General features: G+C 42.9%; 1 protein-coding gene across 1 annotated transcript in view; it reads left to right on the top strand.

Moving 5' to 3' along the window:
- The window catches only part of LOC133569800 (partitioning defective 3 homolog), a 529,671-nt gene that overhangs the window by 77,177 nt on the left and 427,494 nt on the right, over positions 1-25,000 (top strand). The window contains exons 7-11 of the mRNA XM_061922423.1: positions 2,484-2,609; positions 12,385-12,582; positions 12,658-12,845; positions 21,196-21,335; positions 21,463-21,591. Coding sequence (XP_061778407.1) covers positions 2,484-2,609; positions 12,385-12,582; positions 12,658-12,845; positions 21,196-21,335; positions 21,463-21,591 — 781 coding nt within the window. The remainder of the gene's footprint in view (positions 1-2,483; positions 2,610-12,384; positions 12,583-12,657; positions 12,846-21,195; positions 21,336-21,462; positions 21,592-25,000) is intronic.

The following is a 25,000-nucleotide window of genomic DNA, read 5'->3' as shown; positions in this document are numbered from 1 at the left end:
ACCTTGGAGAGGACCTCAGATGTGGGCAACCCCCCCCCCCCTCTAGGGGACCGAAAGCAATGGATGTGGAGCGGGTCTAACATGATACTGTGAAAGTTCAATCCATAGTGGCTCCAACACAGCCGCGAGAGTCCCGTCCACAGGAAACCATCTCAAGCGGATCAGCAGCGTAGAGATGTCCCCAACCGATACAGGCGAGCGGTCCATCCTGGGTCCCGACAAGCGGTCCATCCTGGGTCTCGACTCTGGACAGCCAGTACTTCATCCATGGTCATCGGACCGGACCCCCTCCACAAGGGAGGGGGGGACATAGGAGAAAGAAAAGAAGCGGCAGATCAACTGGTCTAAAAAGGAGGTCTATTTAAAGGCTAGAGTATACAGATGAGTTTTAATCACTTAAGTGTTAAAACTTACAGTTTTAAATAATGGTAATTCATTAAATACAAAGGGACTCAGTTTATTTCAATTAAAGAGAGCACAGAAGACTTTTCCACTTTGCATCAGTCCATCTTAGATGAGCTCAGGCCCAGCGAAGCGTTTCTGGGTGTTGTTGATAAATCAATCAATCAATTAATGTTTAATTATATAGCCCTAAATCACAAGTGTCTCAAAGGGCTGCACAAGCCACAACGACATCCGCGGTACAGAGCCCACATAAGGGCAAGGAAAAACTCACCCCAGTGGGACGTCGATGTGAATGACTATGAGAAACCTTGGAGAGGACCGCATATGTGGGCAACCCCCCCACCCCCTCCTTTAGGGGAGACCAAAAGCAATGGACGTTGAGTGGGTCTAACATAATATTGTGAAAGTCCGGTCCATAGTGGATCTAACATAATAGTGAGAGTCCAGTCCATAGTGGATCTAACATAATAGTGTGAGAGTCCAGTCCATAGTGGATATAACATAATAGTGTGAGAGTCCAGTCCATAGTGGATCTAACATAATAGTGTGAGAGTCCAGTCCATAGTGGATCTAACATAATAGTGAGAGTCCAGTCCATATTGGATATAACATAATAGTGTGAGAGTCCAGTCCATAGTGGATCTAACATAATAGTGTGAGAGTCCAGTCCATAGTGGATCTAACATAATAGTGTGAGAGTCGAGTCCATAGTGGATCTAACATAATAGTGAGAGTCCAGTCCATAGTGGATCTAACATAATAGTGTGAGTCCAGTCCATAGTGGATCTAACATAATAGTGAGAGTCCAGTCCATAGTGGATCTAACATAATGGTGAGAGTCTAGTCCATAGTGGATCTAACATAATAGTGTGAGTCCAGTCCATAGTGGATCTAACAAAATAGTGAGAGTCCAGTCCATAGTGGATCTAACATAATAGTGTGAGAGTCCAGTCCATAGTGGATCTAACATAATATTATGAAAGTCCACTCCATAGTGGATCTAACATAATAGTGTGAGAGTCCAGTCCATAGTGGATCTAACATAATAGTGAGAGTCCAGTCCATAGTGGATCTAACATAATAGTATAAGAGTCCAGTCCATAGTGGATCTAACATAATAGTGAGAGTCCAGTCCATAGTGGATCTAACATAATAGTGAGAGTCCAGTCCATAGTGGATCCAACATAATAGTGAGAGTCCAGTCCATAGTGGATCTAACAAAATAGTGAGAGTCTAGTCCATAGTGGATCCAACATAATAGTGAGAGTCCAGTCCATAGTGGATCTAACATAATAGTATAAGAGTCCAGTCCATAGTGGATCTAACATAATAGTGAGAGTCCAGTCCATAGTGGATCTAACATAATAGTGAGAGTCCAGTCCATAGTGGATCCAACATAATAGTGAGAGTCCAGTCCATAGTGGATCTAACAAAATAGTGAGAGTCTAGTCCATAGTGGATCCAACATAATAGTGAGAGTGGCTGACCCCCGCCTTAACCTTACAAGATAATCGAGACAGCACTTAACGGTAGTGGGTAAAACCTGAACCTAGCTCAAACAAAAGGTGAGCAGGAAAATGGAGGTTCCGTATTAGCATCGTAAGAAGTTGCTAGGCCATTAAAACATTTAAACACTAATACAGGTGCAGAACTTTAAAATCGACCCAGAAGCTGACTTGGAGCCAATGCAGTGCATTTAAAACTGATGTAATGTGCTCCCCCCCTCAGTGTTGACCTGACCATGAACAATAAACCATGAACCTCAACCATGCATACAAATACTAATACGGTAGTAGAACTTTTAAAAGCTACCCTGAAGCAGACGGGGAGCCAATGTAGCAAATTTAAAACTGGTGTAATGTGCTCCCCACCTCAGTGTTGACTTGACCATGCACAATAAACCATGAACCTTAACCATGCATACAGCTACTACATCCAAGACATGAAATGTGGAAAACAATGCTTTCACCAAATAACTGGTTTCTAATGACATTTCTTTGAATCGCACAAAATGATTCCGCGTACGGTTTTGTCTTTTGTTTGTCCGCATGATGTAATCCCGCCGGATTCCTTCGCAGGACCCAGGGCATGCTGGTCAATCGTCTGGAGCGCGGGGGCAAGGCGGAGCAGGAGCGTCTCTTCCAGAAGAATGATTGCATTGTCAGGATCAATCAGAGAGATATACGCAACCTCCACTTTGAACAGTAAGCCTTCTTATTTTTAATGTCCGCTATTTTCTCTTTTCTTCGTACACACCTCTTGTATTAAAGTTACCTTCACACAACAACTTATGTTTGACCTTCTTCTCACAATAATCCTCTTTTACACACTCCTGCTAAAAAGTACAACACCGTCAGTCACGCTTTGGGTGGCAAAGGGGTGGGAAGTTTCTGGTAAATTTCCGTAAATTTACCACGGGGAGTTAAGCTCGGGAAATATTTAACCATTTTTTGATTGTTCAAAGTTGGACATTGTCCATGGGAATTAACGGAAATTAACGGGAAATTTGGGGTAATTTATACTAACCATCATATAAAGACATAAATATAAACATGTCGTGGTCCTAATAAGCAGACATGCATGCAAACATCTGTAATACAAATTTATTTTTGTGAGCAGAAGTTCATCAAACATCAATGTTGATTCAATAAAATAAATGATGCCCTCCCAAAAAGTCCATCCATCCATCTTCTTCCGCTTAACAACAACAAGAGTGTGTTGTTGCGGGTGCTGTAGCCGCGGTTTACAAGAGAGCTCGCTCGGCGACTGACTAACGACACCATGTCTATAGTTTGGGATTATTTTAAAGTGTGTGTGACGGATAAAAAACTGGCAATTTGCAATGACTACAAAAAAAGTTGGTTATGTGATGAGGAACCAAGACGTCTTCCATTAATACGAGCAATTTGATCTCCCACCTCTTTGAGAATCATAAGGAGATACACAATGAATACAAGCGGAAAAGCAAACAGCGGAAAAAAGTAGTACCACACAGTTGTCGCTTAAAGACTCCGCCGAGAAAAAACTAAAATTCAACAAAAAAACACCCCAAGGCGAAAGCTAGGGTTGAACAGGAGGGTCCCCGGTTCAATCCCCACCTAGTACCAACCTCGTCACGTCCGTTGTGTCCTTGAGCAAGACACTTCACCCTTGCTCCTGATGGGTGCTGGTTAGCGCCTTGCATGGCAGCTCCCTCCATCAGTGTGTGAATGGGTAAATGTGGAAGTAGTGTCCACGCGCTTTGAGCACCTTAAAGGTAGAAAAGCGCTATACAAGTACAACCCATTTATCATTTATTAGTTTGGTGTGGCTAGTCTGCCCTGCATGGCACACACTTTGCAGCTTGTAGTGGGGCGGAGGTGGCCTGTCTCAACGCAGCATTTCAGGAGCTGTGACTGACTGCTCGGCCACTTCAAGCACTCACCACCAGCTTGCAGCACATTTCTGTTACTCATACAAATACGTTGGAGCAGGGCAGATTGAGCCCAGTTTATCATTTCCTGTTCTACACTATGCCAGGCAGTCTTGCACTAAAGGAGGACTATGTTATGGTTTACTTTATTACTCTAGTATACTCTGGACTTGAAACTGTGTTCCTTCATGGTTTTTCCAGAACTTGAGTTGATTTATTTTGGAAAACCTTGTTCCGTTAAAATTAAAGCACCTCTGATAGTCACACACACACTAGGTGTGGCAAAATAGTTCTCTGCATTTGACCCATCACTTTCGATCACCCCTGGGAGGTGAGGGGAGCAGTGAGCAGCAGCGGTGGCCGCGCCTGGGAATCATTTTTGGTGATTTAACCCCCAATTCCAACCCTTGATGCTGAGTGCCAAGCAGGGAGGTAATGGCTCCCATTTTCATAGTCTTTGGTATGACTAGGCCGGGATTTGAACTCACATCCTACCCATCTCAGGGCAGGGACACCCTAACCACTAGGCCACTTAGTAGGCCATTGTTTAATGAATCCAGCAAAATTAGGCATAATAATAATAATAGATTTTATTTGTAAAAAAGCACTTTACGTTGAGCAAACAACCTGAAACTACCACAGTGTAAACATTTTTTAATAATAACAATAATAATTAAAGCTGCAAGCAGCGGTGGGTCGGACAACTTTGGCTGCTGCCCCCGCGACCCGAGCCCGGATAAACAGCAGAAGATGGATGAATGGATTATTACTCAGAGAAAAAATTATATACACGTGTTATACATAGTAATAACAGTTGGGAGTTTTATAAGGACGCCTTGGTGCCGCCATTTTGAGACTCTAATGCATGGTGAATATAATGCAGTTGTTGTATTGAAGTGGGAATAGCAAACTTCCTGTTGATTTTAGTTCGGGGTGGTCATTGTATGAAATATAGGTCTCAGTGAGACCTGTATTTAGGTTTTTGTTTTTGTGTTTGACAGTCCTACAGTGAGTTAGAAGCAGTTTTGTCTGAGCAGGAAGCCGCCGTTTTGACAACAGCACCAGCCGCCGGTTCTTTCCGGGCTCATAAAATCCAAACCGGGGTAGTAAATAAAACTCTTTCATCAACTTTTAATCAGAAGGGTTGAATCTCTCTTCTCTTGCTTTTTTGAAGCCGAAACGACAAACGGCCTCAGAGGAGATAATGTTTGAAAAAAAAGCGAATTTTTTTTTGCCAACTTTTCTATGGAAGGGGGAATTGCAAACTTCCTGTTGATTTTAGCTGGAAGGTAAGAGTGTATGAAATATAGGTCTAACTGAGACCTACATAGTAAAGTAAAGTATCAATGATTGTCACACACACACTAAGTGTGGTGAACTTTGTCGTCTGCATTTGACCCATCCCCTTGATCACCTCCTTGGAAGTGAGGGGAGCAGTGGGCAGCAGCGGTGCCGCGCCCGGGGATCATTTATTGTGATTTAACCCCCAATTCCAACCTTTGTAGTGGTTTTTGTTTCATGTTTCTACAACATTCCTACTGGAAGTTACAGACAGTTTTGTCTGTGTTTTCTTCTTAGGGGGTGCTAGAGCGCAATTTTGAGTTTTGGGTTTTGGTTTTTGGATTACATTGCAATTTTAGCCAGTCCTGATGATTGTGTCAAATTTGGTGAGTTTTGAAGCATGTTAATGTGGTCAAATTACAGCTCAAAGAGGCGGCAGGATAATAATAAAGAATAATAATAATGAAACATTAGAAATTCAATAGGGTCCTCTGTCCCAAAGGGACATCGGTCCCTAATAAAAAGATAAGAATGAATCAAATATACAACTAGAAACAGCCCAATAGGTAGAACCAGCATGCATATCTATAGAAAGGCTTTTTTTTAAAAGAAGGGTTTTTAAGCCTTTTCTAAAAGCATCCACAGTCTGTGGTGCCCTCAGGTGGTCACATTTGGTGAGTTTTGAAGCGTATTAATGGTGTCAAATTACAGCTCAGAGATGCGGCGGAATAATAATAAAGAATAATAATAATAAAACTTTAGAAATTCAATAGGGTCCTCTGTCCCAAAGGGACATCGGTCCCTAATAAAAAGATATTAAGAATAAATAAAATATAAAACTAGAAACAGCACAATAGCTAGAACCAGCATGCATATCTATAGAAAGGCGTTTTTTAAAAAGAAGGGTTTTTAATCAATCAATCAATGTTTATTTATATAGCCCCAAATCACAAAATGTCTCAAAGGACTGCACAAATCATTACGACTACAACATCCTCGGAAGAACCCACAAAAGGGCAAGGAAAACTCACACCCAGTGGGCAGGAAGAATTCACATCCAGTGGGACGCCAGTGACAATGCTGACTATGAGAAACCTTGGAGAGGACCTCAGATGTGGGCAACCCCCCCCTCTAGGGGACCGAAAGCAATGGATGTCGAGCGGGTCTAACATGATACTGTGAAAGTTCAATCCATAGTGGCTCCAACACAGCCGCGAGAGTTCAGTTCAAAGCGGATCCAAGACAGCAGCGAGAGTCCCGTCCACAGGAAACCATCTCAAGCGGATCAGCAGCGTAGAGATGTCCCCAACCGATACACAGGCGAGCGGTCCATCCTGGGTCTCGACTCTGGACAGCCAGTACTTCATCCATGGTCATCAGACCGGACCCCCTCCACAAGGGAGGGGGGGACATAGGAGAAAGAAAAGAAGCGGCAGATCAACTGGTCTAAAAAGGAGGTCTATTTAAAGGCTAGAGTATACAGATGAGTTTTAAGGTGAGACTTAAATGCTTCTACTGAGGTAGCATCTCGAACTGTTACCGGGAGGGCATTCCAGAGTACTGGAGCCCGGACGGAAAACGCTCTATAGCCCGCAGACTTTTTTTGGGCTTTAGGAATCACTAATAAGCCGGAGTCTTTTGAACGCAGATTTCTTGCCGGGACATATGGTACAATACAATCGGCAAGATAGGCTGGAGCTAGACCGTGTAGTATTTTATACGTAAGTAGTAAAACCTTTTTTAAAAGCATCCACAGTCTGTGGTGCCCTCAGGTGGTCAGGGAGAGCGTTCCACAGACTGGGAGCGGCGGAGCAGAAAGCCCGGTCTCCCATAGTTCGTAGCTTTGTCCTTGGAGGTTGGAGGAGGTTAGCCTGTTTGGAGCGAAGGTGTCGTGTGGAGGATTTGGGGGTGAGCACTTCTTTGGAGGCACTGGTGGGTTAGTAGGGAGATTTTGAATAATGTGTTAATCCCACAACTGTATATATCGGAATCTGTAATTAAGAGTTGGACAATATCGGCAAAAAAGCCATTATCGGCCATCTCCAAATATCAGCCTTTTTTGAGATATTTAATCTTACTTAGATTTCAGTTTTTGCAATGCGACGTCTCCACCCTGCACTCCGGGTTGTTTGGTTTTCAACAAAGTGCTTAACTGCTCCGTCATGGCTACAATCCCTGATTGTAGACCTGGCCGGGCAAGCATTTAGACAACAAGTGGGATTGGGTAAATATTTGGATACACTTCATCCAAACTGAAGGACACGTTGATGGGGTAATTTGTGTTTGAATCAGGCTTCGGGTGGAGGCTGATTACTGAAGTGATGCCACTACACGTGTAAACAAGCATATAGACACCCGCTCTTCATTTCCATATGAATGAAACGTCTGAATGAAGCGCCGCCCGCTGTGCAGGAATCATCTTGGCGGTGACTTTGAGGGAGAAGCAGCACGATAGTCCCGATGCGCTACCAGGGGTCTGGAAAGAGGAGATGGGAGGCAGGAACCACTTTCCCCTTCCCCTGTTTTCCCTCCCCTGGTCAGCCAATATATATGCTAAGTTCTCCTGGAAGAAGCAGACAAAATCATTCTGGTCCGGGGATGATGTTGAGCTCCTCGCTCATTTGGCCCCTAAATGTGCTAAGACGTAGCGGGTGTTTTGGATATTAGTGTTTTTTTTGTGTGCGAGTGGCTGCTTATATTAGAACCTTAACAAATTAAAGCTGCAAGCAGCGTTGGTTGGGTCCGCCTTTGGCCGCTGCCAAGCCCTGGTCTAAGTCAGACCTACATAGAGGTCTTTGTTTCATGACATTCCTAACAGAAGTTACAAGCAGTTTTGTCTGGGTTTTTTCCTAGGGGGCGCTAGAGCGTAATTTTGAATTTTGGGGTTTGGTTTTTTATTAGATTGCAATTTTCGCCAGTCCTGATGTGTGTGTAAAATTTGGTGAGTTTTGAAGCATGTTAAGGGGGTCAAATTACAGATCGGCGTTTCTGGATGTTGTTGATAAATGGCTTTCGCTTTGCATAGTAGAGCTTTAACTTGCACTTTGAAGCATTTTAAGGGGGTCAAATTACAGCTCAAAGAGGCAAAAATGACATTTTTTAGGAAAATTTGCGCAGGGGTTTTTTGAAGGCGCGTAAAATCAAAACCGGAGCAGTAATCAAAACTTTGTTGGATAGTTTTAATCAAAAGGGTTCAATCTCTCTCCTGTGCGAGTTTGAAGCCGAAACGACAAACGCGCTCAGAGAAGATAATGTTTGAAGACAGGTGACGGATTTTTACAAAACTTTTGTGTTGAAGGGGTAATTGCCATTTTCCTGTGGATTTTTGCTGAAGGATGTCAGTTAGTAAAATGTAGGTCTAAGTGAGACCTACATAGAAGGTTTTGTTTCATGTGTTTCCGACATTCCTACCGGAAGTTACAAGCAGTTTTGTCTGTGTTTTCTTCCCAGGAGCAGTTTTTTCTGTGTTTTATTCAAAAATTGTGCTAGAGCGCAATTTTTACGTTTTTTTTTTTTTTTTTTAGATTGCAATTTTTGCCGGTCCTGATATGTGTGCCAAGTTTGGTGAGTTTTGAAGCCTTTTAAGGGGGTCAAATTGTAGCGCAAAGAGACAAAAAGTGCATTTTTTTAGGCAAATTTGGCTTTGAAGGGATTTTAACGAAATTTTTGTTGATTTTTGCCCTAGAAGGTATCATTATGAAATGTAGGTCTAAGTTGGCCCTACATAGAGGTTTTCGTTTCATGTCTCTATGACATTCCTAACAGAAGTTACAAGCAGTCTGTTTTTTTGTTCCTAGGGGGCGCTAGAGAGCAATTAAAATTTTTGGGGTTTGGTTCCTTAATAGGTTGGGAAGGTTTGCCGGACCGATGTGTGTGTCAAATTTGGTGAGTTTTGAAGCATGTTAAGGGGGTCAAATTACAGCGCATAGGTGTGGAATAATAATAAGAAGAAAGAAAGAAAGAAAGAATAAAACGCACGAAATTCAATAGGTCCTTTGGCCTGTGGGAGTCCTTTGGCAATGGGCCATGCGGGCCCTAAAAAACCGGTGTCAGATCATGCTTATTATATATAGCAGGGGTCGGCAACCCAAAATGTTGAAAGTGTTGCGATCCGTGAATCGGATCTTCACATATTATTGTTTATTTTTCCATCTTTGTGCTTATTCTCCGTTTGATCCGTTTATTTCCCGTTTAGTCCATCACCATGGTTACTTATTAGTTTCAGCTCTCACGCTGCGCAATTTTATTTATTCTTAGCTCTCATGCTAAATGTTTTGTTTTCCCCTTTCTGTGCCTATGTGCCAGTTTAATTTACCATTTGTTTATCCTAGCTTTCATGCTAGCGTCTTTTTTTTGCCTTCCCTTAGCTCCAGTATTTTTGTTTTCTAGCACCTTTTGTTATTCAAATAAATAGTTAAACCTTACTTTTGCTGTGTTCTATTTCAACGCATCCATGATGCCGAACAGGCGTAACAGAAAGAGCCATATTGGACCAAAAATACAAAAACAAATCTGTCTGGAGCCGCAAAACAAATTTAAAAGCCATATTACATGCAGATAGTGTGTCATGAGATATACATTGAATTAAGGACTTAAATTAAACTAAATGATCTCAAATATAGCTACAAATGAGGCATAATGATGCAATATGTACATACAGCTAGCCTAAATAGCATGTTAGCAACGATTAGCTTGCAGTCATGCAGGGACCAAATATGTCTAATTAGCACTCCACATAAGTCAATAACAACAACAAAACTCACCTTTGTGCATTCATGCACAAGGTTAAAAGTTTGGTGGACAAAATGAGACGGAAAAAGAAGTGGCATAAAACACGTCTTAGAAAGTCGGAGAAAGTTGTACATGTAAACAAACCACGGTGCGTTCAAGGACCGTCAAAATTAGTAGGACAAAACGACGCTCGCCGAATACTCGAATCAGTGAAGCATGTTTAATGTAAAAAATGTGTTTTATAACAATTAGGGGAGGTTTGTGTCATGTTTGTCCTCTAACAGAAACTATATTAAAACTATTTTTTTTATTTTTTTCCTTCATTTTTTTCCATTTTTCATACTTTTTTGAAAAAGCTCCAGAGAGCCACTAGGGCGGCGCTAACGGCTCTAGAGCCGCGGGTTGCCAACCCCCGATATATATATATATATATATATATATATATATATATATATATATATATATATATATAGTGTTTGTAGCCAAAACTAATTTACAACACTTGTCCCCAACAACAAATATCTAACATCATTAAAATATAAAAATAAAAAGAATAAGGCAAAGAGGAGTCTATAATAATGATAGTAATAATACAGACAAAGTGCAATCGAGATAAAAGCCATCCATCTTCGTCTGCTTATCCGAGGTGGGGTCTTGGGGGCAGCAGCCTAAGCAGAGAAGCCCAGACTTCCCTCTCCCCAGCCACTTGGTCCAGCTCTTCCCGGGGGAAGCCAAGGCGTTCCCAGGCCAGCCGGGAGACATAGTCTTCCCAACGTGTCCTGGGTCTTCCCCGTGGCCTCCTACCGGTTGGACGTGCCCTAAACACCTCCCTAGGGAGGCGTTCGGGTGGCATCCTGACCAGATGCCCGAACCACCTCATCTGGCTCCTCTCCATGTGGAGGAGCAGCAACTTTAAGTTGAGTTCCTCCCGGATGACAGAACTTCTCACCCTATCTCTAAGGGAGAGACCCAAACTCATTTGGGCCGCTTATACCCGTGATCTTGTCCTTTCGGTCATAACCCAAAGCTCATGACCATAGGTGAGGATGGGAATGTAGATCGACCGGTAAATTGAGAGCTTTGCCTTCCGGCTCAGCTCCTTCTTCACCACAACGGATCGATACAACGTCCGCATTACTGAAGACGCCGCACCGATCCGCCTGTCGATCTCACCATCCACTCTTCCCTCACTCATGAACAATACTCTGAGATACTTGAACTCCTCCACTTGGGGTAGGGTCTCCTCCCCAACCCGGAGATGGCACTCCACCCTTTTTTCAGGCGAGAACCTCGGACTTGGAGGTGCTGATTCTCATCCCAGTCGCTTCACACTCGGCTGCGAACCGATCCAGTGTGAGCTGAAGATCCTGGCCAGATGAAGACATCAGGACCACATCATCCGCAAAAAGCAGAGACCTAATCCTGCCGCCACCAAACCAGATCCCCTCAACGCCTTGACTGTGCCTAGAAATAAATGACAGGAAATAAACACAAACTAAGGAAACACAACCAGTCAGCGCTCTTATTTTCGTTCCGTTTCCTGCACGTCTCGTTTCCCTCAGTTGTCCCTGATGGGTAGCCTGGCACACCTGGTTGCAGTTGCCAGTCAGGTTGCTATTTATGCCTGCCACGCCCTCCAGTTAGGGCTCGATGATTCCGTCAGGTGCTGTCGGTCTTGAACCCCGAGATGCGGAGATGGCAGGGGTGGCGCAGGGAATCGTGGCTTTAATGTCAAAAAGTAGTCCCACTGATAAGTGCACACGTAGGAAAAACAGGACACAATCATCAAGTCCTGACTGGAGGTCGAGGCAGGCATAAAATTGCAGCCGGATTGGCAACTGCAACCAGGTGTGCCAGGCTGCCAATCAGGGACAGCTGAGGGAAACGAGACATGCAGGAAATTGGAACTAAAAAAAGGGCGCTGACAGGAAATAAACGCAAACTAAGGAAACACAACCAGTCAGCACTCTTATTTTAGTTCCGTTTCATGCATGTCTCGTTTCCCTCAGCTGTCTCTGATGGGCAGCCTGGCACACCTGGTTGCAGTTGCCAATCAGGTTGCTATTTTTTGCCTGCCCCGCCCTCCAGTCAGGGCTCGATGAATCCGTCAAGTGCTGTCGGTCTTGAACCCCGAGATGCAGAGATGGCAGGCGTGAGGCAGGGAAACATGGCTTTCTAAAAAGAAGTAGTGCCACTGGTAAGTGCACACGCAGGGAAAACAGGAACCGGGAAAATATCATCGAGCCCTGACTTGGGGGCGAGGGAGGCATAAAATCGCAAACGGGTTGGCAACTGCAACCAGGTGTGCCAGGCTGCCAATCAGGGACAGGTGAAACGAACGCTCAGTGAGACTTGCAGGAAATGGAAGCAAATAAGAGCGCTGGCAGGAAATAAACCGAGGAACCACCACCAAAGGTCTCGTCACCATAATTACTTTCGTGCTTATCTGCAGAGCAACATTACATTTGGCACCACTCTCTCTCATCTGCATTTGGTTCCTAACGTGACCTCTGTCTTTCTCTCCCTCCCCCCAATCTCCAACGTACCAACCGCAGAGCCCAGAACATTTTCAGGCAGGCCATGGCTTCCACCCCCATCCTCTTCCACGTGGTCCCCGCCGCCATGAAGAAGCAGTACGAGCTGCTGGCGGGCAGAAGTGACCTCAGCTCGCCCCAGTCCGGCAGGGTCCGCGTGAGCCAAGGCTCTTGGCATTCCGGAGACAGGACCAGCCTGACGGGGGGGAGAACATCCAGGTTTGTACGGTTTGTCACGGCCGAAAAACCGTTCCTCAGGGGTGGAAAGTTCACCCCATTGTCCGCCTCTTGTAGTCTACGGGACTCCCTGGCAGGGAGCAGCCCTGAGCCGAGGCACAGGTACGCCACGCTACCCCAGTCGTTGCTGTCCAGCGCCTCGTCCACCTCATCGGCTTCCCTGCAGCGCAGGATAAGCACCACCTTGTCCAACAGCTCCTACGTCGCGGGCCGAGGACGCAGTTTCAACATCCAGTTGAAGAAAGGTACTAAGCAACGAGTTGTCCATTGAACGTGGTCAGGAACAACCCGAAGTGTTTATTTATACATTCATGTACGCATACATCCTTGGTTAATTACTGCTGTGGTGTTAGAAGTACACTTCCACTTTGGAAGATCTACCTTAAGATCCCTTAAAGGATCGAACATTCCATGCCAATGACTTACAGTCGTGATCAAAAGTTTACATACTGTTATTGTTTACAGAGGGGAGATGACGGCAAAGACACTAGGGGGGTAGCTCTATGTATTTTCTTTTATATATTGCAATATATATATAATAATCAAACAATAATAATACTATATACGGAAATGGAATGTAAACTAATATGCAGAAGGGGTGTATGATGGAAGTCTATGGTTATGAATAATTAGCCGTTGAGTCTTACCAAACGAGGAGAAGGAACAAGGCAGGAAAGGCAATCCATGGGGCAGACAGAAGATCCAGAGCGAGATAGAGAGGCGTCAGAGTCCGTGTCCAGACGAGGGTCGAGTAAGGCTGTCCAAAACCACGAGAGACAACAAAGGGGGAGACTCGGGAAGGCACTGTGGGAGAACAACAAGGACGTCGGAACACAGAGGGTAAAAAAGCAGAGAGAGACAGCATAAGGCTTACGGTAAACAAAGAGGTAAACTAAGTTCCCGCATGGATCCTTGGGTCCACTGGTCCTTTATCCAGCTCGCCCTCATCAGTAACAGGTGTGCAGATTGCCGATTGTCTGCAGGCTTGTCGCTGCGTGGGCGTGAGCAGCCAGAGGATGAACTGTGACACTTTACAAGTGTATGTACACTTTTGATCGCGAGTTTTTGTGTTTTCGATGGCAGGACCGTAGCTCACCGAAATCCCCGACTTAGCTCAACTTTTTGACTTTATAAGCAAACTCTTCAACCTGATTTGTTTGTGAGCTGAAGCTTTTTTTTTTTTAAAAAAAAGGTTGCCATCCACGCTTGGCTTTCTCCGTGCTTCGTCTTCATCAACACAATCACTGTCAGCTCAAGCGGTGACAGTTGGACAGACTGTGAGGGAGACAAACGGGGGGAAAGTAGGTCATGATGGACGATCAGAGGCGCTGACAGCTCCGTGAGATGAGCAGCAGCCACTTGGGCGTGAATACTAATCAGAGTTGTTAGCGTCGGAGGAGGCCCCCTCTGGAACCACATGACGGGACTTTGCCACTTGACGGCGAGACATCGCACGGTGGAATCTGTCTCTCGGAAAATGAATTAGTCATTTAGTAGCGTTATGTCGCGGACATGAAATATTCAAGAACATATCCGTCAACAACAGAGGACAAACAGTTTTACTGGAACACCTAAGAGATCGTTATTTAGGTTAGTATTGTTGGATTTGGTTGTCTTTTTCTTTCCTAGTCAGATATTGTTGGATTTGGTTGTCTTTTTATTTCCTAGTCAGATTTTAGAACAACTAAAGTGGGAGCCTTTTACATAGACCTTGAGTTAGGAATGTCGGAATGAAGCCATAACAAATCTGTTATCTCAACTGTCCGAGGTAGGGAGGAGAAGAAGAGGGGCGGGTGAGAGTGAGTGAGGGGGGAGAAACTGCCATTTTATCAATCAATCAATGTTTATTTATATAGCCCCAAATCACAAATGTCTCAAAGGACTGCACAAATCATTACGACTACAACATCCTCGGAAGAACCCACAAAAGGGCAAGGAAAACTCACACCCAGTGGGTAGGGAGAATTCACATCCAGTGGGACGCCAGTGACAATGCTGACTATGAGAAACCTTGGAGAGGACCTCAGATGTGGGCAACCCCCCCCCCTCTAGGGGACCGAAAGCAATGGATGTCGAGCGGGTCTAACATGATACTGTGAAAGTTCAATCCATAGTGGCTCCAACACAGCCGCGAGAGTTCAGTTCAAGCGGATCCAAGACAGCAGCGAGAGTCCCGTCCACAGGAAACCATCTCAAGCGGATCAGCAGCGTAGAGACGTCCCCAACCGATACAGGCGAGCGGTCCATCCTGGGTCCCGACGAGCGGTCCATCCTGGGTCTCGACTCTGGACAGCCAGTACTTCATCCATGGTCATCGGACCGGACCCCCTCCACAAGGGAGGGGGGGACATAGGAGAAAGAAAAGAAGCGGCAGATCAACTGGTCTAAAAAGGAGGTCTATTTAAAGGCTAGAGTATACAGATGAGTTTTAAGGTGAGACTTAAATGCTTCTACTGAGGTAGCATCTCGAACTGTTACCGGGAGGGCATTGGATTAGATCCGAAAATTATACGTTACAATAATCGAGACGAGACGTAACAAACGCATGGATAATGTTCTCGGCGTCTTTAGTGGACAAAATGGAGCGAATTTTAGCGATATTACGGAGATGAAAGAAGGCCGTTTTAGTAACGCTTTTAATGTGTGCCTCAAAGGAGAGAGTTGGGTGGAAGATAATACCCAGATTCTTTACCGAGTCACCTTGTTTTATTATTTGGTTGTCAAATGTTAAATAGAGGTCGGTGTCTAGCAGGACCGATAATCAGCATTTCCGTTTTTTTGGCGTTAAGTTGCAAAAAGTTAGCGGACATCCATTGTTTAATTTCATTAAGACACGCTTCCAACTGACTACAATCCGGCGTGTTGGTCAGCTTTAGGGGCATGTAGAGTTGGGTGTCATCAGCATAACAGTGAAAGCTAATACCGTATTTGCGTATGATGTCCCCCAGCGGCAGCATGTAGATGCTGAAGAGTGCAAGGCCAAGGACCGAACCCTGGGGAACTCCACACGTTACCTTAACGTAGTCCGAGGTCACATTGTTATGGGAGACACACTGCATCCTATCAGTAAGATAAGAGTTAAACCATGACAGGGCTGAGTCTGACATATCAATTCGTGTTTTGATATGCTCTAATAAAATATTATGATCGACGGTATCGAAAGCAGCGCTAAGATCGAGGAGCAGCAACATAGATGACGCATCAGAGTCCATCGTTAGCAATAGATCATTAGTCATTTTTGCGAGGGCTGTCTCCGTGGAGTGATTTGCCCTGAAACCGGATTGAAAGGTTTCACATAGATTGTTAGACGCTAAGTGTTCATTTAGCTCCTCTGCAACAATTTTTTCGAGGATTTTCGAAATAAAGGGAAGGTGAGACACCGGTCGGTAGTTTACCATGAGGTCAGGATCGAGGTTAGGTCTTTTAAGGAGAGGATGAATAACCGCTTTTTTGAATGCAACGGAAACAGTGCCCGAGGAAAGTGATAAGTTTATAATATTTAGCACTGATGGACCTAATAATACAAAAAGCTCCTTGATCAGTTTCCCAGGAAGTGGGTCAAGTAAACATGTTGTTTGTTTTATTCCATTTACACGTTGTAACAATTCTTCTAATGTTATTTCCTCAAAACGAGAGAAACTATTTTGGATATTTGCAGTATCCGCCGTATATACCATCGTATCTGTGTTACTATAACCCCGTTGTAGCTGGGACGCATTGTCTTTAATCTCCTTTCTAATAAGTTCAATTTTCTTATTAAAGAACTTCATAAAGTCTACTGTACTAAACAACAATTTTGGATCGTTTTTATTAATGCGGATGAGATTCGAGTAATAATTAGTTAGTTAGTTAGTTAGTTAGTTAGTTAGCAACCACATTATTCACGAATTTGGATGAAAATGACAGGAATAAGGAATACGTGATCAGATTTTGGAGGTGATCAGAATTGTTCTCTGGATTCAGGATTTTTCTTTAATGTTTGTCTTCAATTGGAAGAAACCCAGCAGACACAAGACATTGACGCAACATTGATTGTACGTAAATGTCCTTTTAAAACTGACTTTGAAACAACGTCGCTGTGGAGCTCTTGCTACTCAGGGTTCTCTGGACCGCCAATGACGGACATAAACAGCCGTGGTTATCTTTGTAAACAATGATTTATTTTTTAATAAGTCCTGCTTTTCAGTTATGTTAAAGTCTCTCGCTCGTTCATCAACCAAACTGTCGGTGGCTTAGTGGTTAGAGCAGGGGTCAGCAACCTTTTTTGAAACCTAGAGCTACTTCTTGGGTACTGATTAATGCCAAGGGCTACCAGCTTGATACACACTTAAATACATTTTATTTCTAACCGTCATTCCGTCATACATTTTTTTTCCCTTTTACGGAAGGTTTTTTGTAGAGAACAAATGATGAAAAAAACACTTAATTGATCGGTTTAAAAGAGGAGAAAACACGAAAAAAAAGAAAATTAAATTTTTAAACATAGTTTATCTTCAATTTCGACTCTTTAAAAATTCAAAATTCAACCAAAAAAAAGAGAGAAAAACTAGCTAAATCGAATCTTTTTGAAAAAAATAATTTATGGAACATCATTAGTAATTTTTCCTGATTAACATTAATTTTAGAAATTTGATGACATGTTTTGAATAGGTTAAAATCCAATCTGCACTTTGTTAGAATATATAACAAATTGGACTACGCTATTTTTGCTAACAAGGACCAATCTTTATTCTAGATTTTCCATTCTAGAAATTTAAAAGACTTTGAAATAAGATTTAAATTTGATTCTACGGATTGTGAATGTGAGTGTGAATGTTGTGTGTCTATCTGTGTTGGCCCTGCGATGAGGTGGTGACTTGTCCAGGGTGTAGCCCGCCTTCCGCCCGATTTTAGCAGCGATAGGCACCCCAAAAGGGAATAAGCGGTAGAAAATGGATGGATGGATCTACAGATTTTCTAGATTTGCCAGAATAATTTTTTTGAATTTTAATCATAAGTTTGAAGAAATATTTCACAAATATTCTTCGTCGAAAAAACAGAAGCTAAAATGAAGAATTAAATTAAAATGTATTTATTATTCTTTACAATAAAATAAAAAAAATACTTGAACATTTATTTAAATTGTCAGGAAAGAAGAGGAAGGAATTTAAAAGGTAAAAATGTATGTTTTTAAAAATCCTAAAATCATTTTCAAGGTTGTATTTTTTCTCTAAAATTGTCTTTCTGAATGTTATAAGAAGCAAAGTAAAAAAAATAAATGAATTTATTTAAACAAGTGAAGACCAAGTCTTTAAAATATGTTCTTAGATTTTCAAATTCTATTCAAGTTTTGTCTCTCTTAGAATTAAAAATATCGAGCAAAGCGAGACCAGCTTGCTAGTAAATAAATACAATTTAAAAAATAGAGGCAGCTCACTGGTAAGTGCTGCTATTTGAGCTATTTTTAGAACATGCCAGCGAGCGACTCATCTGGTCCTTACGGGCGACCTGCATTGGTGACGCTTGGGTTAGAGTGTCCGTCTTGAGATGGGTAGGTCGTGAGTTCAAACCCCGGCCGAGTCCTACCACAGACTATAAAAATGGGAGCCATTACCTCCCTGTTTGGCACTCAGCATCAAGGCTTGGAATTGGAGTTGAATCACCAAAAATGATTCCCGGGCGTGGTCACCGCTGCTCCTCACTGCTCCCCTCAGCTCCCAGGGGGTGAGCAAGGGGATGGGTCAAAACCACAGTGTGTGTGACAATCATTGCTACTTTAACTTTACTTTAACTTTCTAGTAGTTACACCTGTTATGTTGCCTGATTGTGCTTCCTGTGCACTTCCCTGCTGCACTACATTTTTATAATCAAAAGAGTCTTACCCGCACATCTTCAAGTCACATTCCCTGCACTGTACTCGGTAGAATTTGTCGTAGAAAGAAATGAAAAATCCCGTGGATTTCCGGCAGTAATTATAAATACCCGGCTGACCTTTGAACATTTTTTTTTTCTTGGATTTTATCGGACAAATTCAAATCTCCTCGCTCAGCAGAAAAGGTCAGGTCACCGTTGCTTATGTGTCTGTTTTATTTCCCCGTTTGACCCCGAGACCTGCAATTCATATTAGTCTGCCGAACCTTAAAGGTCACCGTCTTGGAACTAAGACAAGGCTTTCAACATCAAGGGCATTACCACTTTTACCTGTGGAAATTGGAATGGTCCTTGACGAAGTTGAACGGAAATGTTATTTGAAGCTTTACATGTTGAACTTGTTTGTTGTTATAACAGACCCGATGACAGAGGAAATACATATATGGTCAAAGGAAGTGGAAACACATTGCAAGTACAGAAATGCTTACCGATATAGGGCTTGGTCTATTAAGTCCCATGCACACTTGATAGCAGACAGAACTACTAAGCTAGTGTCTCCTTGGTGAGCAGAATAAGGAGCACAAGCCATTCAGGAACATGCAGAATACTTGAAGAACAACACAACACTGAGAGGTGAACATGCAAATGTTATTATTTGGCAACCATGTTCTGAAAATTACTTTTTAAAAAGTCATTAATTGTAGTTATGGTTGAAAGATTGAATGGCTGTCGTGGCTTCTTGTCAACAAACAGGGTATTGTTTGGATGGCAAGTTTGTCACTTCAGTCATTGATTTGTTGTTCTCTAACATGCATTTAAGAGATGTTTTGATATAAGAGCACAGTGTGGAGTCTTTGTTTTTAAAAGGCGGGGCCTGTTGCCTAGTGATGTCATCGAGGGCTTCAACGGAGCTGTGTTTGTTAGCTTTAGCAGTTAGCAGCGCACTTTGTGGGCCTCGACGTCAGCGTTTTGAATTGTTTTCCACCAAAATTGTGTAACCTCTGCTTAATAAAGAGAGACAATGGCTTGTCATGGCTTCTTGTCAACACACGGGGTATTGTTTGGATGGCAAGTTTGTCACTTCAGTCATTGATTTGTCGTTCTCTAACATGCATTTAAGAGATGTTTTGATATAAAAGCACAGTGTGTGGAGTCTGTGTTTTTAAAAGGCGGGGCCTGTTGCCTAGTGACGTCATCGAGGGCTTCAACGGAGCTGTGTTTGTTAGCTTTAGCAGTTAGCAGCGCACTTCGTCGGCCTCGACGTCAGTGTTTTGAATGTTTTTCCACCAGATTGTTTTATCTCTGCTTAATAAAGAGATAGAATGGCTTGTCGTGGCTTCTTGTCAACAAACGGGGTATTGTTTGGATGGCAAGATTGTCACTTTAATCATTGATTTGTTGTTCTCTAACATGCATTTGAGAGATGTTTAATATAAGAGCACAGTGGGTGGAGTCTGTGTTTTTAAAAGGCGGGGCCTGTTGCCTAGTGATGTCATCGAGGGCTTCAACGGAGCTGTGTTTGTTAGCTTTAGCAGTTAGCAGCGCAATTTGTCGGCCTTGACACCAGCTCTTTGAATTTTTTTCCACCGGGTTGTGTAACCTCTGCTTAATAAAGAGATAGAATGACTTGTCGTGGCTTCTTGTCAACAAACGGGGTATTGTTTGGATGGCAAGTTTGTCACTTCAGTCATTGATTTGTTGTTCTCTAACATGCATTTAAGAGATGTTTAATATAAGAGCACAGTGGGTGGAGTCTGTTTTTAAAAGGCGGGGCCTGTTGCCTAGTAACGTGTGACGTCATCGAAGGCCTCAACGGAGCTGTGTTTGTTAGCTTTAGCAGTTAGCATTTAGCATTCAATGTCCTGAAAATATTTTTACAAAGTAATTCATTGAATTTTTTACTTTGCCAAAAAAGTAATTGAATTACTAACGGAATCTGAGCAAAGATGAGTAGAGATGAATTGAACGGTGTATTGTTTGGATGGCAAGTTTTGATTTGTCGTTTGATATCAAGTTAATTTTAGTGCGATACTGCTTATTGCGTTCACCAGTAAAAATATATTTCCTGCGTTGAACTTGCTGCACTTGTTATTGTTGTTGACATAAATAAAACCCAATCCAGCTATCACTAACGGCGTTTTAACGGACCCAACAGTAATTAGATTACTCGTTACTAGTAATGAAGTTCATTAAACTGGGTCGACGTGGCTCGGTTGGTAGAGCGGCCGTGGCAGCAACTTGAGGGTTCCAGGTTAGATCATTATTGTGCAAGTCTCTCTATGGTGGGTGGGTTCTCCTGAGTCCCGTAGATATTTCGTGAGACCGGTGTGCAGGTTTGAGCCAGTCTTTTATTGTCATACACAAGTCTCGTTTGCTTTTCAGCAATATATACTTTAGGCCTTTTCAGTCGGGCGTGTCTCTGCTCTCCGGCTCTGTGCCTGTGTCGCTCTGCTCCAACTACGTGTCTCGCCCCGGCTGCTGCTAATAAGGGCGACAGGTGATTAGATGGCAAATCCCAGCTGGGCAATCTACTCACCTACCGCTTTCTTCGAGGCCGGGCTTTACAAACCCCGCTCTGCGGCAGGCCCGCAGGCCACGCCTCCCTCCACAATTATATAAATGTATTTCAGATGTGTTCATGTATAAACATGATAGATTGAAGAAGATGTGATACACATTAAAATGAATGTAATATTTGCATTTTCTTATTTTAAATGGTGAATATTTGGCCTTTTTATGTCTTAGGTCCGGAAGGACTTGGGTTCAGCATCACTTCCCGAGATGTTCCAGTTGGTGGCAGCGCTCCTATTTATGTCAAAAACATACTGGCTCGGGGTGCCGCCATCCAAGATGGTAGACTAAAAGCTGGAGACTGTCTTCTGAAGGTAGGACCATGTATTTCATTTCTTAACCACCCTTTTATAATAACCAGATATTAAAAAGGACATCTGGAAGTATCATTGGGTCCTTGGTTCCCACTCATGTATCATTACTACTGGATGTGTGATGCAGGTCGGTGGTGTGGACCTGAGTGGTAAAACCCAAGAAGAGGTGGTGGCCGTGCTGCGTGCTGCACCCATGGGTGGGGTAGTCAACCTGCTGGTGACTCGTCCAGAGGAACCCCTGCTGCCTCGAGAAGTGGTGAGTACGCACCCGGGTCTGATCCGACGTCGTGTCTGTTGCCGACTTTTTCCAGGCAGACCAATGTCCAAAATATCTCCTGACCGGACTGTTCAGGCTCATTTCAGGGTTTTTCAAATCACATCCAGTTCCTAGTGGTGCACTTTAGTAAGTTTTAATCAAAGACTGGAGTAAGTCTGCATTCTTCTCCTCTTGGCTGATCTAGTCTGTTGCATCTCGCCGCTAACTGTTCACATGCTAATGGTCACCAGGGAAGAACTGAATGTTGGAGAACCAACATGGTGATGCCAGAAGAGCAGTGACCCTGACCAAGGTCTTTAAATCCCTGGAGAGTATTTTGTGCCAAATGCCTATGAAGGTTCTCATTCATCAGGTCTTTGTAGTCTCAGGGTTTTGTCTTGGAGGCGATTAGCCTCTCATATGAGGTGACTTCATCAGTTCATGATCTTAGACTTAGATTGGTCACATCTAGTCTTAGACTTAGATTGGTCACATCTAGTCTTAGACTTAGATTGGTCGCATCTAGTCTTACACTTAGATTGGTCACATCTAGTCTTACACTTAAATTGGTCACATCGAGTCTTAGACTTAGATTGGTCACATCTAGTCTTAGACTTAGATTGGTCACATCTAGTCTTAGTCTTAGATTGGTCACATCTAGTCTTAGACTTAGATTGATCACATCTAGTCTTAGACTTAGATTGGTCACGTCTAGTCTTAGACTTAGATTGGTCACATCTAGTCTTAGACTTAGTTTGGTCACATCTAGTCTTAGACTTATATTGGTCAGTTCCAGCCTTAGACTTAGATTGTTCAGGTCTAGTCTTAGACTTAGATTGGTCAGTTCCAGCCTTAGACTTAGATTGTTCAGGTCTAGTTTTTGACTTAGATTGGTCACATCTAGTCTTAGACTTAGATTGATCACATCCAGTCTTAGACTTAGATTGGTCGCATCTAGTCTTAGACTCAGATTGATCACATCTAGTCTTGGACTTAGATTGATCACATCTAGTCTTACACTTATATTGGTCAGTTCCAGCCTTAGACTTAGATTGTTCAGGTCTAGTCTTAGACTTAGATTGGTCGCACCTATTCTTAGACTTAGATTGGTCAGTTCCAGCCTTAGACTTAGATTGTTCAGGTCTAGTTTTTGACTTAGATTGGTCACATCTAGTCTTAGACTTAGATTGGTCACATCTAGTCTTAGACTTAGATTGGTTGCATCTAGTTTTGGACATAGATTGGTCAGTTCCAGCCTTAGACTTAGATTGGTCAGGTCTGGTTTTTGACTTAGATTGGTCACATCTAGTCTTAGACTTAGATTGGTCACATCTAGTCTTAGATTTAGATTGGTCACATCTAGTCTTAGACTTAGATTGGTCGCATCTCGTCTTTGACTTAGATCGGTCACATCAAGTCTCAGACTTAGATGATTAGATCAAGTCATAAAATTAGATTGGTTGGATCTAGTCTTAGTTTTGAATCGATTAAATCTAGTCCTAGTATTAGATTGGTCAGACCTGGTCATAGATTTAGATTGGTCAGATTTAGTCTTAGACTTAGATTTGTCACATCTAGTCTTAGATTGGTCAGATTTAGTCTTAGACTTAGATCTGTCAGCTCAAGTCTTAGGCTTGGATTGGTTAGATTTAGTCTTGGACTTGGATTGGTTAGATCTAGTCTTAGACTTCGATCGGTCACATCTAGCCTTAGAGTGGTCAGATCTAGTCTTAGACTTAGATTGGTCACATTTAGTCTTAGTCTTAGATTGATCACATCTAGTCTTGGACTTCGATTGGTCACATCTAGTCTTATAATAAGATTGGTCAAATCTAGTCCTAGGCATAGGGTGGTCAGATCAAGTCTTAGGCTTAGTTTGGTTAGACCTAGTCTTGGACTTAGATTGGTTAGATCTAGTCTTAGACTTAGATTGGTCACATCTAGTTTTAGACTTATATTGGTCACATCTAGTTTTAGACTTATATTGGTCACATCTAGTCTTAGTCTCACATTGATCACATTTAGTCTTAGACTTAGATTGGTCAGATCTACTCTTAGTCTTAGATTGATCACATCTAGTCTTATAATTAGATTGGTCGGATCAAGTCCTAGATTAGATTGGTTGGATCTAGTCTCAGTTTTAGATTGGTCAGACCTGGTCATAGACTTAGATTGGTGGGATCTAGTCTTAGACTTAGATTGGTCAGATCAAGTCTTTGGTTTAGATTGGTTGGATCTAGTCTTAGACTGGTTGGATCTAGTCTTAGACTTAGATTGGTCAGATCTAGTCCTGGTGTCCTCTAAGACAGACCATGTTGCGCAATAAATTCCCATTGCCGTCTTACTTTGGAAGCCCGTGGAAAGAAACGTAATTCTTAAACCAGAAAAAAACATTTTGGCTGACATTGTTTCAGAAATAATCAGTACTGATACACATGGACTTCCCAAAAATTGGGACATGGAACAATTCATAAGAACTCATTGAAATCTCATCTATAAAGTCGATGGCCACTGGACTATGAACAGTTGTCTCAGAAGTCAGGTCTATAATCAAATCAGACTTCTTCAGTTGATGCCCAACGACCAAATAGGACAGCTCTAGACTGCGGGGATGTTGTTGGATCCAAAGTACTTATGTCCTGAAGAAACTCTAACCCCTCCCTATCGAGAACGGTCTCGGTTGTTAGGATAAGGTGCAGTTCGCCGAAGTTCTTAGTCCGGAAGATTTAGGAGTAACTTGAAACTGAAACCAGGTATGGTTGACCAACACGAACAGGCTATGTAGAACACGAGCACAGCATTGCAAACCTACAAGTCAGGATGACCAGTTTGTAAGGTTAGGTTCCGTTAAATGCAGCAGTTCTCACGGAACCTGCAGAGCTCCTGGTGTAAGACCTTGCATGCAGACCAGCAGACATGGACTAGAGCATCACAAGCAGACATGTACACACCAACATGGACTAGAGCATCACAAGCAGACATGTACACACCAACATGGACTAGAGCATCACAAGCAGACATGTACACACCAACATGGACTAGAGCATCACAAGCAGACATGTACACACCAACATGGACTAGAGCATCACAAGCACACATGTACACACCAACATGGACTAGAGCATCACAAGCAGACATGTACACACCAACATGGACTAGAGCATCACAAGCAGACATGTACACACCAACATGGACTAGAGCATCACAAGCAGACATGTACACACCAGCATGGACTAGAGCATCACAAGCAGACATGTACACACCAACATGGACTAGAGCATCACAAGCAGACATGTACACACCAACATGGACTAGAGCATCACAAGCAGACATGTACACACCAACATGGACTAGAGCATCACAAGCAGACATGTACACACCAGCATGGACTAGAGCATCACAAGCAGAC

This window comes from Nerophis ophidion, linkage group LG15 (genome assembly GCF_033978795.1).
Source record: "Nerophis ophidion isolate RoL-2023_Sa linkage group LG15, RoL_Noph_v1.0, whole genome shotgun sequence".
Taxonomy (NCBI): domain Eukaryota; kingdom Metazoa; phylum Chordata; class Actinopteri; order Syngnathiformes; family Syngnathidae; genus Nerophis; species Nerophis ophidion.
Note: the sequence above shows the minus strand (reverse complement) of the source record. Positions and strands in the feature narration are given on the sequence as shown.